We start from the raw sequence: 14,890 nt of genomic DNA, 5'->3' as shown, positions 1-14,890 counted from the left end.
CACTGCTCATCATAAATTCGATATCCCTGAAGACGTTAGAAAGCAAAAGATGTCAAAGTTTGCCGAAGCGGGCACCCTACCATCTGCTGGCGGTTCAGTGCGTAGCGAGGACAACCATCCGTATTCTTTCGAAAAACTGTCGTTACAACACAACAGTAATGGAAATAACGAAAAGTTGTTGAAATATATACAAGATACAAGATTGTATGCAAAACTGTGATCGCAATGAATTGTAAAAAGTGAAATAGTAGTAAGGTTATTTTTTTCTGTCACGAATGCACCCTTCTGGTGTAAAGTGTCACTATTAATAATGAATAGAAAAAATCACTTTGCACTTTTGTCCCTCAACTAAAATTCCATATTTGCACATTGTCATTATCGCTGTTTGCAAGCAAATCGTGTTTCCAATTTTCAAACCATTCTCGCTGATACAATTAACACTGCTTATTTTACGTTACAAAAAACGTTAATCTCGCTTGATCACAGTGGCAAAGTTCAGTGTATAGCTGATAATTAAACTGCCCCTTCACTTATTGCAGCTTCGTGATCTCAGTCCATTCACAAACGACAATGAAAGTTGTTCTGTTTTCTTTCGTCTGCATATTAGTTTCTGGAAGCCATGCATCCAGCGAGAATATCGAATTCAACGATAATCTTCGAACGGTAACCAAAGATTTTTGTGAATGGAAGTACACCTGCTGTAATCCAACAGAAAGCCTCTCCAGCTGCTCGGAATTGTGTTTCAAATCTTTGAACTGTATGGAACCAAACACCGAAGATCCGGAGACTATATCTTCTATGTCAGCGCGCTTTTCCATACGGAGCTTTTCTCGGCCGTCATTTGTGGCATCGCCTATGGTATGCCCCGAAGGATATCGTCCAGATCATCGGAATCGCTGTAGACAAGTGTTCATATTTTAGAACTGTGTTAATAAATTTTAATAAAAATAAGTAATAATAAAAAGCAAAAAAGCATGTGTTATGTTTTCAAAAATTGAAAAAAAAATACAAGATTTATTATAACTAATGTAATTAAGCAGCTGACCTCATAGATAACGGAATGCGAATGCAAACAAGGTCTTGGAATAAGAACTATTAATTGACGTTGATCATGCTTTCACTGAATCACTTTGTGTGTTTTTTATAGATAATCTATGAAGTGAACAAAACTTCTTCCTCTCTAGAAACGTTCACCGAAACGGTTATCGGTTTGTCTGAGACGTGCGATAACGATTTGTTGGCTCGGGTGGATCATATTAGGTGTGCACAGTGAAACGAAAGGTACCCAGTCAAAATGAAGTTCAAATTTTGGAATTTTTGGTGTGCTGTTGTGTCACTAGTGGTTATTCCAGCAGCTCTCGCTGAAAATATTCTGATTCTACAAACACTCGCTTCTCGAAGTCACCATATATGGAACAAACAAATATTTGAGCGGCTTTTCAACAATGGACACAATCTCACAATCCTGTCATTTGAGGAAGAACAATCAGTTCCTGGTAAAACGTTCTTGATCGTGAAAGATTTGATGGCCAAATTGATGGCAGACTTCGAAGGAGATTTGGACTATACCGCGGAACAAAGTCCAGTTGCAAATATTCACTTTATGTACGATTTTTATAACAAAGCCAGTCGATTACTCGTAAAAGAAGATGCTGTTCGACAACTTTTGGCATATCCAAAGACGTTCAAGTTTGATTTGATTATTCATGATCTTACCATGGGGCAGTTCCTACTGGGTTTCGTTGAATACTTTGGAAACCCACCCTTGATCTCTATAACAGCATTCAACATACCACCTCACGTAACGACGATGACGGATGCTCCACTGTACACAACGTACATGCCACACTACGCATCTAGTTTCGATAATAAAATGGTTTTTATCGAACGAGTGAGAAATACCCTATACTGGGCTTTTGATCTATTTTACCGAAATCGAATCTATATGGCAAATGAAGACAAAAGAGTCAAACAGATATTTGGAGGTAATGCAACATCTGTGAAACTGATTGAAAAACGCTCAGATGTTGTCCTAGTGAATAGTGACTTCAGTATGGATTATTATCAAGTTCTTCCGCCAAACGTCATTCCAGTAGGTGGATTACATGTTGGTCGTCAAGAAAAGGTACCTCCGGTTGTGAAACAGTTCATTGCACGAGCCAACAAAGGAGTCATTCTATTATGTTTTGGAACTAATGTTGCTTCCGAAATGCTTGGCGAAGGTACAAATTTAGACATGTTTAAAGTATTCAGAAGCATGCCAGATTATGGATTTATTTGGAAGCATGGAAATCCAGAGGAGCTTGGAATAATGCCAGCTAATGTACTGGTGTTGAAATGGGTGCCGCAAGCTGCTATTTTGGCTAATTCAAGAACCAAACTTCTTATCAGTCATGGAGGATTACTAAGTCTACAGGAAGCTACATGGCATGGAGTTCCCGTCTTAGCAATTCCTTTCTTTGTTGACCAGTATTCAAATGCGGAAAAAATCGTTAAAGCAGGTGCCGGCGTGAAACTGCTGCCAAAAAATATTAATGAGGATACATTCAAAGGTGCTATTAAAGATGTATTGGAAAATACGAGGTATATTTGTGTTTTACAATTTTAACAACTCTAATTCTAATATAAACTTATTTATTTCAGCTACTATGAAAACATGAAACAGCGATCTTATCTTTTCAAAGCGCAACCAGAGCATCCATTGGACCGCGCGATATTCTGGATCGAAAAGGTTTTGGAAAATAAGGGACTGCATTACCTTCGTTCGCCCACCCCTACCATGAACATATTCCAAATTTATGCCATTGACATGGTAGCTTCAGTGCTCGTGATTGCGTTCCTATATTATCTTATCATACGAAGGCATATCAGACGACCGGCCACCAGCGATAACGTGAAGCCAAAAAAGGAGTGATTCGTACAGTATGTGTTGATAAAAATAAATAAAGCCTGAAATATGTTACTAAAATCATACTACATTGTTACCAAAATGTAGATATTTTCAAGACTTTTTGGCTCGAGAAGCAATTTTTAAAATTCATTACCAAATTTAATAACGCTAAATAGCGTGAGTGGGTGTCTCACAAAACTCGTTACGAAGGGGTGGGTGGGTATTTAAAATGGTTTTGCTTTGCGAAATGTTTCATCGTGACTCCGTTAGATATTCAGAATTCTCAACACGTGTTAATTGATCCAACAATTCTAACTAAAATTGAGAAGTAAATTTTATTGTTTGTCAGCTATAGCTTCAGAAGTTTAAATTTCATTCATTTTCAATCCGTTGAATATATATGCCTTTTTTGCGTATAACTTTCATTTTGAGAATAATCGTTTATAGCATTTCGAAAAAAAAAATCACTTTGAACAAATCTTACTTTAAATTTGTGGTAACATATATGTGAAAACTTATTACTCAACTCAGGACCTTTCAGGACCTTGTGCTTGCCGCATGGTTTGCGAATGCAAAAATAGCAACTTTTAGGGAAAGTCGTAATATAAAAAAGAGGAGAAAAAAGTAACCCGCGCAAAAAGAGCTCTGAGTCAATAACAGTGCAAGAACTTGTGGAACACTTAGCTGAGAAACTAGCTTTATACAGGTAGAAACCTTATGCCAGAAATATGAAGAAAAAGGCATGGGTTGTCGCGAGCTAGGTGAACAGACCTAGCACACAACAATTTAGCGAGCGTCATACGTTTTATTTATTTGCTCATTCATGTATTGTGCAGCATCAATCCAACAACGTGTTCTACATGATCTACTTAATCCAAAGTTATTCTAACACAGCCAATATTACCGAGCATTACGGAATCGATTTAAAAAAATGTCTATAGACGAGTTTAAATCAAACAAATAACCGAGATGAGCCAGCCTCGGGCTGCAAATCTCGTGAATAAAGATAATAATAATAATAATATTCAAACAAATAATATACTGAATTGAACAAATTGCACATGAAGCGTATAGGCTCTTTAAACCCGTAAAGTGTAGGAAAGTACAAGAATCCTCTTTTCTCAACGGTCTTTCGATGGCATAAATTCCAAGTATTCCTAAAATTTTGGATGAATCTATCTCACTAATTAATAATTTTGCTATAAATAATGATTTTTGGTGGTTTCGTCTAATATACAATAGAGGGATTCCACGGAGGCATGCAAGTCGATTCTGATCGACCATTTCAAAAATATCTGAAACTTTGCACAGTTTTTCAGTTCCATCTAAATCGTCATTTTCCGATATCAAATCTTCAAGTTGAGTCACGACTAACTTTTCAAAAGGGTGTATGTGAAAATGGTTCAAAAATATTCAAAAAGCTGCACAGCAAAAACGGTTCGTTCGATTGTTAGACAACTAAAGTAACAAAGTTAGACAACTAAATGAAGATTCCAAAAAAAAATACACACAGTAAAAAAAAAAATTTTTTGCATTAAAAAACATCATTTTTGTCACAAAAACTCAAATATCTCAAAACCCTATCGGAATACCAACGTTATTTTTTGAGAGAAAACGGTCCATTATATTAGCTATCTACCATAAAAATTTGGTGATGGTAAGCCAATAAACAAAAAAGTTATGACATTTCAAATATTTCACAAATTTGACACTTAGTGAATTTTTTTTTTTCATTGTTAATTTTTTTTAGGACCGCAGTTTGTTGCTGATTTTTTTGTTAAGGGTACCACATGAGGTTAACAAGTTGTTTTCATGATATTTTATTTAATTATTCATAACTATTATAGCATCTATTAGAAAGTTAGACGCGATCCAGTGTTGTGATCTAAAGTCTTGATAGTGTCATATTTTTTATTGTACGTAACTGAAGAAAAATTCTCTCAATAGTGTTGAAACCTTTTGATAAAAGAAACCTATAAGAAATCTAATAATGAAGACAAAAGCTACAAAAAAAGTTTTCTATACAGGTATACGACTAGTTTACCTGCAAAAAGTTTACCTCGTAGAGAACAAGGCGGGTCTATACCCAGGTGATGTAGTATACGTCGGTTTTTTCGGCGCTGGTTTTCTCCACAAAGTTAAAATCTGATTACACCTGGGTATAGACCCGCCTTGGTAGAGAATAGACTTTGTTAATCATATTTGGGAGAAAAAAAAGACACTACACGTTAATGCTTCCAGTGGGCTGTTAGCCCTTTGAAGGAAGCACCACACTAGACAACGGACTAGCATGCAACGCCCAGTGGCACAGTCGGAAAACATTTCTCTCGAAAAGTTTTCGGCCTGAGGCGGGAATCGAACCCACACTCCTTAGCACGATGCGGCTAAATGCCTCGGTGACACTAACCGCACGGCTACGAAGCCCACAGAAAGCGAGTAAGCGAGTAACTTCAACAACATCAAAACTCATACTCACGAAAAAGCTAAAAATATACTACCACTATGGTTATAAAAGATTTAATTGTAAAATTTTTCTTCAATCAAGCAAACGACACCAAACTAGTCAGTAAAAACTTAAAAGTGATTTTGTTTATTAAAATCTAACGAGCAACATGAGTAGTCGCTTTCTCAACTGTTGCAGGCCGTTTGCAGAAAAAAAGTGTTCGAAAGAGCTACGAAATCTCACCGAAAGCACCATAGATAAACTGAAAGCGGCTGGTTATGCTCCAATGTCTACATTGAATACAAATTTACGCATTTGTACGTCCTGCCGTTTAAACGTTGACAAACGGGCAATCTGTACATCATCGGTGGATCAGGTTGCAGGAAGTTCGAAAACAACAACAACTGAGGAATTACTAGATGCACCGACAACAACTGAGGAGTTACCAGAAGTACCAAGTGCAGATAGTCTTGCCACGATACCATCAGCGACATCTGTTTCAACAAATCAATCAGAAGATGAGTGCATCCAGAAGGTCAACATCGAACGCTTCAACGAAGGGATAGCTGGAATAAAAGTGACTCCGATTAAATGGACGAAGATGGGTTACGTCAATTATCCCGAGAAAAAATACCGTGAAATCAACGAAGCTGTACGAAGAAACCTCTTCAAATTAGGACCTGAGGATGTGGAAAATACAGACTACGATGAGGTAATTATGAATATGAAGGAAAGGTTCTCGAATCTGGCCACGACAAGGAAAGAAAAATTATTGATTTTGTCGATGCTGCCAAGCTCGTGGTCTATTCAAGACGCCATTGATGAGTTCAAAACCAATAGAAATACAGCAAAAGAGGCAAAACAATTCAAAAATAACTGTCTTGCAACCAAAAATGCTAGGTCGAGTACTTCATTAACAGATGAGACAAAAGAAAAAAATAATTCAATATTTTGAAGACGATGAAGTAAGTAGAGCTATGCCTGGCCAAAAAGATTATGTATCTGTAAAAAAAGATGGAAAGCGTCAAGCAATCCAAAAACGATTAATGATGACTACTTTGAAAGAAGCGTATACACGCTTCAAGGAAATTAACGAAAATATTAAGGTAGGTTTTTCCTCATTTGCAAGCCTTCGTCCAAGGCAATGCAAGCTTCTATCCAATTCAGGAACACATAATGTTTGTGTGTGCACAACACACGAAAATGTTAACCTAATCTTACATAGTTTGAAAAGAATCAATTTATCAAAGGATATTAAAATGTTAACTGGTAGTCTTTTGTGTGAAAATACAACATCAAATTGCTATCTACGATCTTGTTCGGATTGTCCAGATTCTTCATCATTAGAAAATACTTTATTCGCTGAGTTTGAAGAAAATTATATTGATCAGTTATCATTTGAGCAATGGATGACTATTAAGTTCCATTCCCAAAAGTTGGCAACGATCTTTGTATGGAGGCAGCTCATATCATTGATAATTCCGATAATCTATTATGTTGTTATATACCGTCGTGCGGGGTGACATTGGTCCATAAGGGTGACTTTGGGCCAGTATTTTTATAGCAAACTAAAACCAAAATAATGAAAACAATGTGGCAAGCTTCAAGAGTACGTTAGAAATAGCCACTGGATGGTCATGGATTAGTTTTTTGCCTCCCGTGCTAGTCAAGAGATGCATCGAAAAGGGCGGTCAAAGTCACCCCCTAGGACCAATGTAACCCCGCACGGCGGTAATAAGAAGTTCTCATGAGTTTGCAAGAATCTGCTGCTGTCTAGGATGATTTTCATGAATTGATCATTTTTATGTATATTGCGGATTTTAAAGTGAACCAAGTTGCTTGCCATTGAAGCCAAGTAGTCCCCAGCATTTTATTTTTTTTTATTCTACTTCAATTAACTTGATTAAACCTCGCCAACAATATTTCGCTAATTCACTCGTTTCATGGCCACCTCTCTCCATCCTTGGCAGCTAATGGGCCATCCATTAATTACGTAAGGGGTTATGGAGGGAGGGGGGGTTTGGGATTTCTTACGCGCCATATAAATTATTTTTAGTTTTCATACAAAAAAGTTTACATTGAGGGTAGGGGGGGGGGTATTGGAAAATCCTCCGGAAATGTCTTACGTAATAAATGGACCGCCCCTAACCACGCTCTTCAAGTCCTGGTCGCTGCGCCCCACGGCTTCTTGTTTCGACCGGATTCGAAAACAACAGCATCTTTACAGGGCTGTTGTCCAGCGTTCTTGCGTACCCTGCCCAGCGTATTCGTCCAGCTTTGGCCACCTTCTGGATACTGGGTTCGCCGTGGAGTTGAACGAGCTCGTTGTTCATTCTTCGCCGCCACATACCATTCTCCTCCACGCCACCGAAGTATCCTTAGTATCCGCAGTTCTAAAACCCCAAAAGCTTGCAAATCCTATTCGAGCATAGTTCACGTTTCATGCCCGAAGATGACTACCGGTGCTATAAGCATTTTGCAGATCGTGCATTTGGTGCGAGGGTGAATCTCGACCGCAGTTTCCTCTGGAGCCCATAGACGGCACGACTTCCCATATGATGCGCCTTCGTTGCTTCGCGTTTCAGGCGGGTGTACAGGTCTGCCACCATTTCAAATGTTCGACCGACAATGTCCATATTATCCGCAAAGCAAACAAATTGACTGGATCTTGTAAAAATCGTACACCAGCTGTTAAGCCCAGCTCTCCACAGAACACCTTCTAGCGCAATATAAAACAACAGGCACGAAAGTCCATCACCTTGTCGTAGTCCACGGCGGAATCCAAACGAACTGGAATGTTCACATGAAGCCTTCACCTAATTTTGCACACCTTCCATCGTTGCTCTTATCAGTTTCATGAGCTTCCCGGGAAAGCTGTTCTCGTCCATCATTTTCCATAGCTCTCGCAGTCAATGCTATCGCATACCACCTTGAAACCGATGAAAAGCGATACGTTGGGACCTGGTACCTCATACATTTTTGCAGAATTTGCCGTACAATGAAGATCTGGTACGTTGTCGATCGGCCGCAACAAAGCCGGCTTAATAATTTCCCACGAACTCGTTTACTTCAAGTTACAGACGACGGAAGATGATCAGGGATAATACTTTGTAGATCGCATTAAAAATGGTGAGCACTCGAAAGTTCTCACAAACAAACTTGTCGTCTTTCTTGTAGATGGGGCATATTACTTTTTCCTTCCACTCCTCCGGTAGATGTTCTGTTTCCCAGATTGTGCCTATCAGACAAATGACCAGACAAATGGCTAGCCTCTCCGGGCCCATCTTTATCAGCTTTATCAGCATACCATTCTTACCAGCAGCTTTATTGTTCTGCGCTGGTGAATGGTACGCAGTACTGACGAAGGCATTCCCTCCGTTGTCCCGATCTTCATTGCCTGTGCTCTCAGCGCCTTTCAGATGTTCATCAAAAAGCTGATTCCACCTATCGATCACCTTGCGCTCGCCCTACAAGATGCTTCCTCCCATTCTTATCCCTGCACACGTAGTCTCGCGACATGAAGCCGTTGCGGGATGCGTTGAGCTTCTGATAGAACTTACGTGTTTCTTGAGACTGGCATAGCTATTCCATCTCTTCGCACTCTGTCTCCGCGGATCTGCTGTTGTCATTTCCGTCTATAACGTTCCACGATCTGTCGGGTCCCTTGCTGCAGCATGATCGCCAGCGCTGCATTATTCTCCTCCAGAATCTGCCAACATTCCTCGTCGAACCAAGGAGAAGTGCCGTCCATCAATCAGAACGTGGTCGATTTGTGATTATTTCTGCTATGGTGATCTCCAGGTGTATCGGTATGGACGGCTGTGCTGGAAATAGGTGCTACGAATGGCCATATTCTTGGGGGCGGTGAAATCAATTAGTCGTAAGCCGTTTTCGTTCATCAGCCGGTGGGCGCTGAACTTTCCAATACTCGGTCTGAACTCCTCCTCCTGGCCAAACTGAGGCTGTAGATCTCCAATGATGTTTTTGGCTTGGGCAGATGTCGTACGCGTTCGAGCTGCACCTAAAAACCGCCTTTAACACCATCAGTGCTCCCGCAGTTAGGGCTGTGCACGTAAACTATGCTGATGTTGAAAAACCGACCTTTGATGTTCCACTTGAACATCCTCTCATTAATCAGACACCACCCGAACACGCGGCTCTGCATATCACCAATCGCTATAAAAGCTGCAACTGTCGCAGCTCTGGAAGATAGTATGGTTACCTCGAAACGTTCGTACCATTGATTGCTTCCAACACACTAACTGCAACGCTACGATGCCGAATCCTCGGTCCTTCAGCACATCGGCGAGTATGCGTGTGCTCCCGATGAAGTTTTTTTTTTAATTTCTTTATTAGTATCATTCCAAACATTACATTCATTTCTTATATCTAGGTGTTCTGTGTTATTAGACAACACTATCATCCTAATTTGGTAAAACAAATCTAAGATTTTATTAACATTTTGTTAACAACATATTACATTTCATTTGCCGTAGCAGTTCAGATTGTTTACAGGTGAGTAGATTTCAACTGTTTATAAGAGAGAAAAATAAAGCTTTGAATATACATAACCTAACTTAACCTAAACATATAACGCATTAATCGTGGCAAAAGAAGATTGTAACGATTTTTGCCTGAAATTATTTATTATTTTATTTGAAATTTGTTCCAATGTTTCAACATTGGATATTCTATGTAACTCATTGGTACTATACCAGGGAGGAAGCCTCAGAATCATTTTCAAAATTTTGTTTTGAATTCTCTGCAGAGCTTTCTTCCTGGTATTACAACAGCTAGTCCATATTGGTACAGTATACAACATGGCTGGCCTGAAAATTTGTTTGAATATCAAAAGCTTGTTCTTAAGACAAAGTTTTGATTTTCTATTAACACTTCAGTCGTCGCGCTGTTGTATTTTGTACAACACTGGAGAAAAAACCTCGCTTTTCGTTTACAACAGCGGCGTGATGGTACTGACGGTGACAAACCGCGCGTCGACTGGACGGTTAATAAGGGGATAGAGCCATTTTACATATTTATTACATTTGGCTTGAATGCCCTCAATGTGATTTTTGAAAGTTAAATTCTTATCTAGCATGAGCCCTAGATACTTAACTTCATCTGACCAATTTATTGGAACCCCTCTCATCGTGACAACATGTCTACTTGAAGGTTTCAAATAAAGAGCTTTTGGTTTATGTGGGAATATTATTAGTTGAGTTTTGGAAGCATTAGGAGAAATCTTCCATTTCTGCAAGTATGAAGAAAAAATATCCAAACTTTTTTGCAATCGACTACAGATGACACGCAGGCTTCGTCCTTTGGCTGAGAGGCCTGTATCATCCGCAAACAAAGATTTTTGACATCCCATTTCTGCAAGTATGAAGAAAAAATATCCAAACTTTTTTGCAATCGACTACAGATGACACGCAGGCTTCGTCCTTTGGCGGAGAGGCCTGTGTCATCCGCAAACAAAGATTTTTGACATCCCTGGTTACCTCAGGTAACTCAGGTAAGTCAGATGTGAAAATATTGTATAATATTGGTCCCAAAATGCTGCCTTGAGGAACACCAGCTCTTACAGGAAGTCTTTCAGATCTGGAGTTCTGATAACTAACCTGAAGTGTACGATTTGACAGATAACTTTGAATTATTCTTACAATGTATGTTGGAAAATTAAAGTTTTTTAATGTTACAATCAAACCTTCATGCCAAACACTGTCGAATGCTTTTTCTATGTCTAGATGAGCAAGACCAGTAGAATAGCCTTCAGATTTGTTGGAACGGATCAAATTTGTTACACGTAAAAGTTGATGAGTGGTCGAATGTCCATGGCGGAATCCGAACTGTTCATTGGCAAAAATTGAATTTTCGTTGATGTGGGCCATCATTCTGTTCAAAATAACCTTTTCAAAAAGTTTACTGATGGAGGAAAGCAAACTGATTGGACGATAGCTAGAAGCTTCTGCAGGATTTTTGTCTGGCTTTAAAATTGGAACAACCTTAGCATTTTTCCATTTGTCAGGAAAATGTGCTAATTGAAAACATTTGTTAAATATATCAACTAAAAATGATAAGCTACTTTCTGGAAGTTTCTTGATGAGGATGTAGAAAATTCCATCATCGCCAGGAGCTTTCATGTTTTTGAATTTTTTAATAATAGTTCTCACTTCTTCCAAATCAGTCTACCAAGCATTTTCGAAAACGTTCTCTTGATTGAGAATATTTTCGAACTCCTGAGTAACTTGATTTTCAATTGGACTAGTAAGTCCTAAATTAAAATTGTGCGCACTTTCAAACTGCATAGCAAGTTTTTGAGCTTGTTCGCAATTAGTTAGTAATAATTGGTTTTCCTCTTTCAATGCCGGTATTGGCTTCTGAGTTTTTTTCAAGATTTTAGATAATTTCCAAAAGGGCTTAGAGCCAGGGTCCAATTGAGAAATTTTATTTTCAAATACTTTTTTTTCTTAATTGAGCAAAACGTTTCTTGATTTCTTTCTTCAAATCCTGCCATATAATTTTCATAGCAGGATCGCGAGTGCGTTGAAATTGCCTTCTCCTCACGTTTTTAAGACGGATCAAGAGTTTAAGATCATCGTCTATAATCACGGATTCAAATTTTACTTCACATTTTGGAATTGCAATGCTCCGGGCTTCAATAATGGAATTTGTTAAAGTTTCAAGAGCATTGTCAATATCAAGTTTAGTTTCTAAAGAAATGTTAACATCAAGATTACAGTCAACATACGTTTCATATATATTCCAATCGGCTCGTAAATAATTGAAAGTGGAGCTGATAGGATTGAGAATCGCTTCTTGGGATATTTGAAATGTAACAGGGACATGATCAGAATCAAAATCAGCATGAGTAATCAGTTGGCTACAGAGATGACTAAAGTCAGTTAAGACCAAATCAATCGTAGATGGATTTCTAGAAGAGGAAAAACATGTAGGGCTATCAGGGTATTGAATTGAGAAATAACCTGAAGAGCACTCATCAAATAAAATTCTGCCGTTGGAATTGCTTTGAGAATTATTCCATGACCGATGTTTGGCATTAAAGTCACCAATGACAAAAAAATTTCACTTATTGCGAGTCAATTTACGCAAGTCAGTTTGGAGCAAATTAACTTGCTGTTCAGAGCATTGAAAAGGCAAATAGGCAGCTATGAAAGTATATTTACCAAACTGTGTTTCAACAGAAACACCTAAAGTTTCAAAAACTTTAGTTTCAAATGATGAAAACAGTTGATGTTTGATACGCCTATGAATGATGATTGCAACTCCCCCACATGCCCCATCAAGTCGATCGTTACGATAAACAAAAAAGTTAGGATCACTTTTGAGTTTAGATCCAGGTTTTAAATAAGTTTCGGTAATAACTGCTATATGCACGTTATTAACCGTAAGAAAATTAAACAGCTCGTCCTCTTTACCATTCAGAGAACGAGCATTCCAATTTAAAATATTTAAATTATTATTTGGATCCATTAGAAAAACGTAATCCAATAAAAATTTGATTTGTAAATTTTACACCTACTTGGACTGCTTCAGTCATAGTGGTGGCTTTGAACATTGCATCAATCATTAGATTCAATTGTTCAGTTAGAAAATTAAAATCAGAGGCAGACATGTCATGCGATTTCCTATTAGAATTTCCGGTACACGAAGATGCGGAGTTACCTGTGGCGGTAGGGTTTTTCCATTTGATTTGAAGCAAGTAGAATGGGTATCCATGGATCGAACAGGGGAGGAGTTCGAATTTCCTGCTACGATATCGGCAAAGGATTTACCGTGGATAGATACATTCGAAATTGAAAGATTCGAACGGCTACCCGTCGGATTAAAATTAGTTTGTGAATGAGCATGATTATGATCTTCCTGATGGGTATGATTCATGATCAAGCGATCGTTAACTGAAAAATGAGCATTGTTCGATACTCTTCTAGGCAAATTCCGGAAACGACCGTTATCATAACGGATATTATCCTTCATCTGCCTGGCACGAGCCTCAACGACTCTCTTGCGTGAAGGGCATTCCCAAAAGTTAGCTTTATGAGGACCCTTGCAATTGGCGCATTCAAACTTTCTGGTATCTTCTTTCACAGGACAGGCGTCCTTAGCGTGAGAAGAACCTCCGCAAATCATGCATTTAGCATCCATGCGACAATTTTTTGTACCATGACCCCACTTTTGGCACCGACGGCACTGAGTGGGATTCTGGTAATTTCCTCCAGGTTTCTGGAAATGTTCCCATGTCACACGGACATCAAACAAAAGTTTTGCCTTTTCCAAAGCTTTAATATTATTTAGTTCTTTTTTGTTGAAGTGAACTAAATAAAATTCTTGAGAAAGCCCTTTCCGAACAATGCCAGATTGGGTTCTTTTTTTCATAATGATTACTTGAACAGGGGAAAATCCAAGTAAATCATTTATTCCATTTTTGATCTCTTCAGGTGACTTATAGTCACTTGAGAGACCTTTCAAGACAACTTTGAACAAACGTTCAGTTTTGTCGTCATAAGTTGAAAAATCGTGCTTCTTCTCTTCAAGATGTTTGAGAAGAAGTTCACGATCTTTAAGAGTTTCCGGCAAAACGCGACAGTCTCCTTTCTTTGCGATTTGGAAGAAAACCTTGATTCCCCTAATGGAGTTCAAGATCTGAGCTAGAGGCTGCTTCGATTTGGTGTTCGGAAAATTTGTCTAGAGCATCGAACTGATTGCTCACTTCAATACAATTATTCATTTCACCCTTGGAAGAAAGTTCGCATTCCGGAGAAACGTCCTTTCTTCCATTCTTGCCACGTTTAGTGACAGTTTTAAAGCCTGTCCACGATAAATTTCGGACACGGATGGCGGGTGTACCACAGAAAGTTCGAGAATTTTACAGAAAGAAGGATTAACATCCTTGTCAACTGTTTATTTTGTAGATATAACTCTTTTATTCTGAAATAAACAATTGTTTTTGTTGAATTATGAGTAACTTTTTTTTGCTGCCATTATTTGGGTGTCCGAAATTTAACGTGGACAGGCTTTAAATCCCACTTTTTTGGAAGGAAGTTGTGAATTCAGAGATTCACCCTTCCTTTTATTTGTTGTTGCAACCATGTTTAGTGAATAAGAAGACGTGACCTTCGAGAGGTTTTTTCCCAAGACGGTGTCCAAGAAGGATTACCACCGCTAGCTTTCGCCAACGGGTCCAACGAAAAATCGAAGGCACGGGTCCAAACAAGGATCGTAAAGGGATCAATAGTAGAAAAATAGTACTGAAAAGTACTGTTTTAGTAGCACTGAAAAGTACTGTTTTGAATTTTAGCACTGAAAAGTACTGTTTTTGTAGCACTGAAAAGTTCTGTTTTATTGCTTTAGGTAGTTTTTAAGAAAACTTCCAAGAGCAGTGAGAATTCGTGTACGCACAGCACGAAGGTACGATGCGCACTGTTCCCGATGAAGTTGAGAGATTTACAGTTCCACGTAGCGAACTTCCAATTGCTAGTCCATTTAGGTCGCTGAGGTCTTCGCTGATTGTCCTGGTTCGTATTCTCTCGCTTTCAGGG

General features: G+C 38.7%; 1 protein-coding gene across 1 annotated transcript; it reads left to right on the top strand.

The window, feature by feature from the left end:
- Positions 1–1,223: 1,223 nt before the first annotated feature.
- LOC5571019 (UDP-glucuronosyltransferase 2B31) lies at positions 1,224–2,973 on the top strand. Its single transcript, XM_001659405.2, has 2 exons — positions 1,224–2,583; positions 2,644–2,973. Exons 1-2 carry the CDS (start codon positions 1,295–1,297, stop codon positions 2,912–2,914), a joined length of 1,560 nt encoding a protein of 519 aa, XP_001659455.2. The 5' UTR covers positions 1,224–1,294; the 3' UTR covers positions 2,915–2,973.
- The last annotated feature ends 11,917 nt before the right edge of the window (positions 2,974–14,890 follow it).

This window comes from Aedes aegypti, chromosome 1 (assembly GCF_002204515.2).
Source record: "Aedes aegypti strain LVP_AGWG chromosome 1, AaegL5.0 Primary Assembly, whole genome shotgun sequence".
In the NCBI taxonomy this organism is placed as follows: Eukaryota; Metazoa; Arthropoda; class Insecta; order Diptera; family Culicidae; genus Aedes; species Aedes aegypti.
This window is presented reverse-complemented; position numbering and strand designations above follow the sequence as displayed.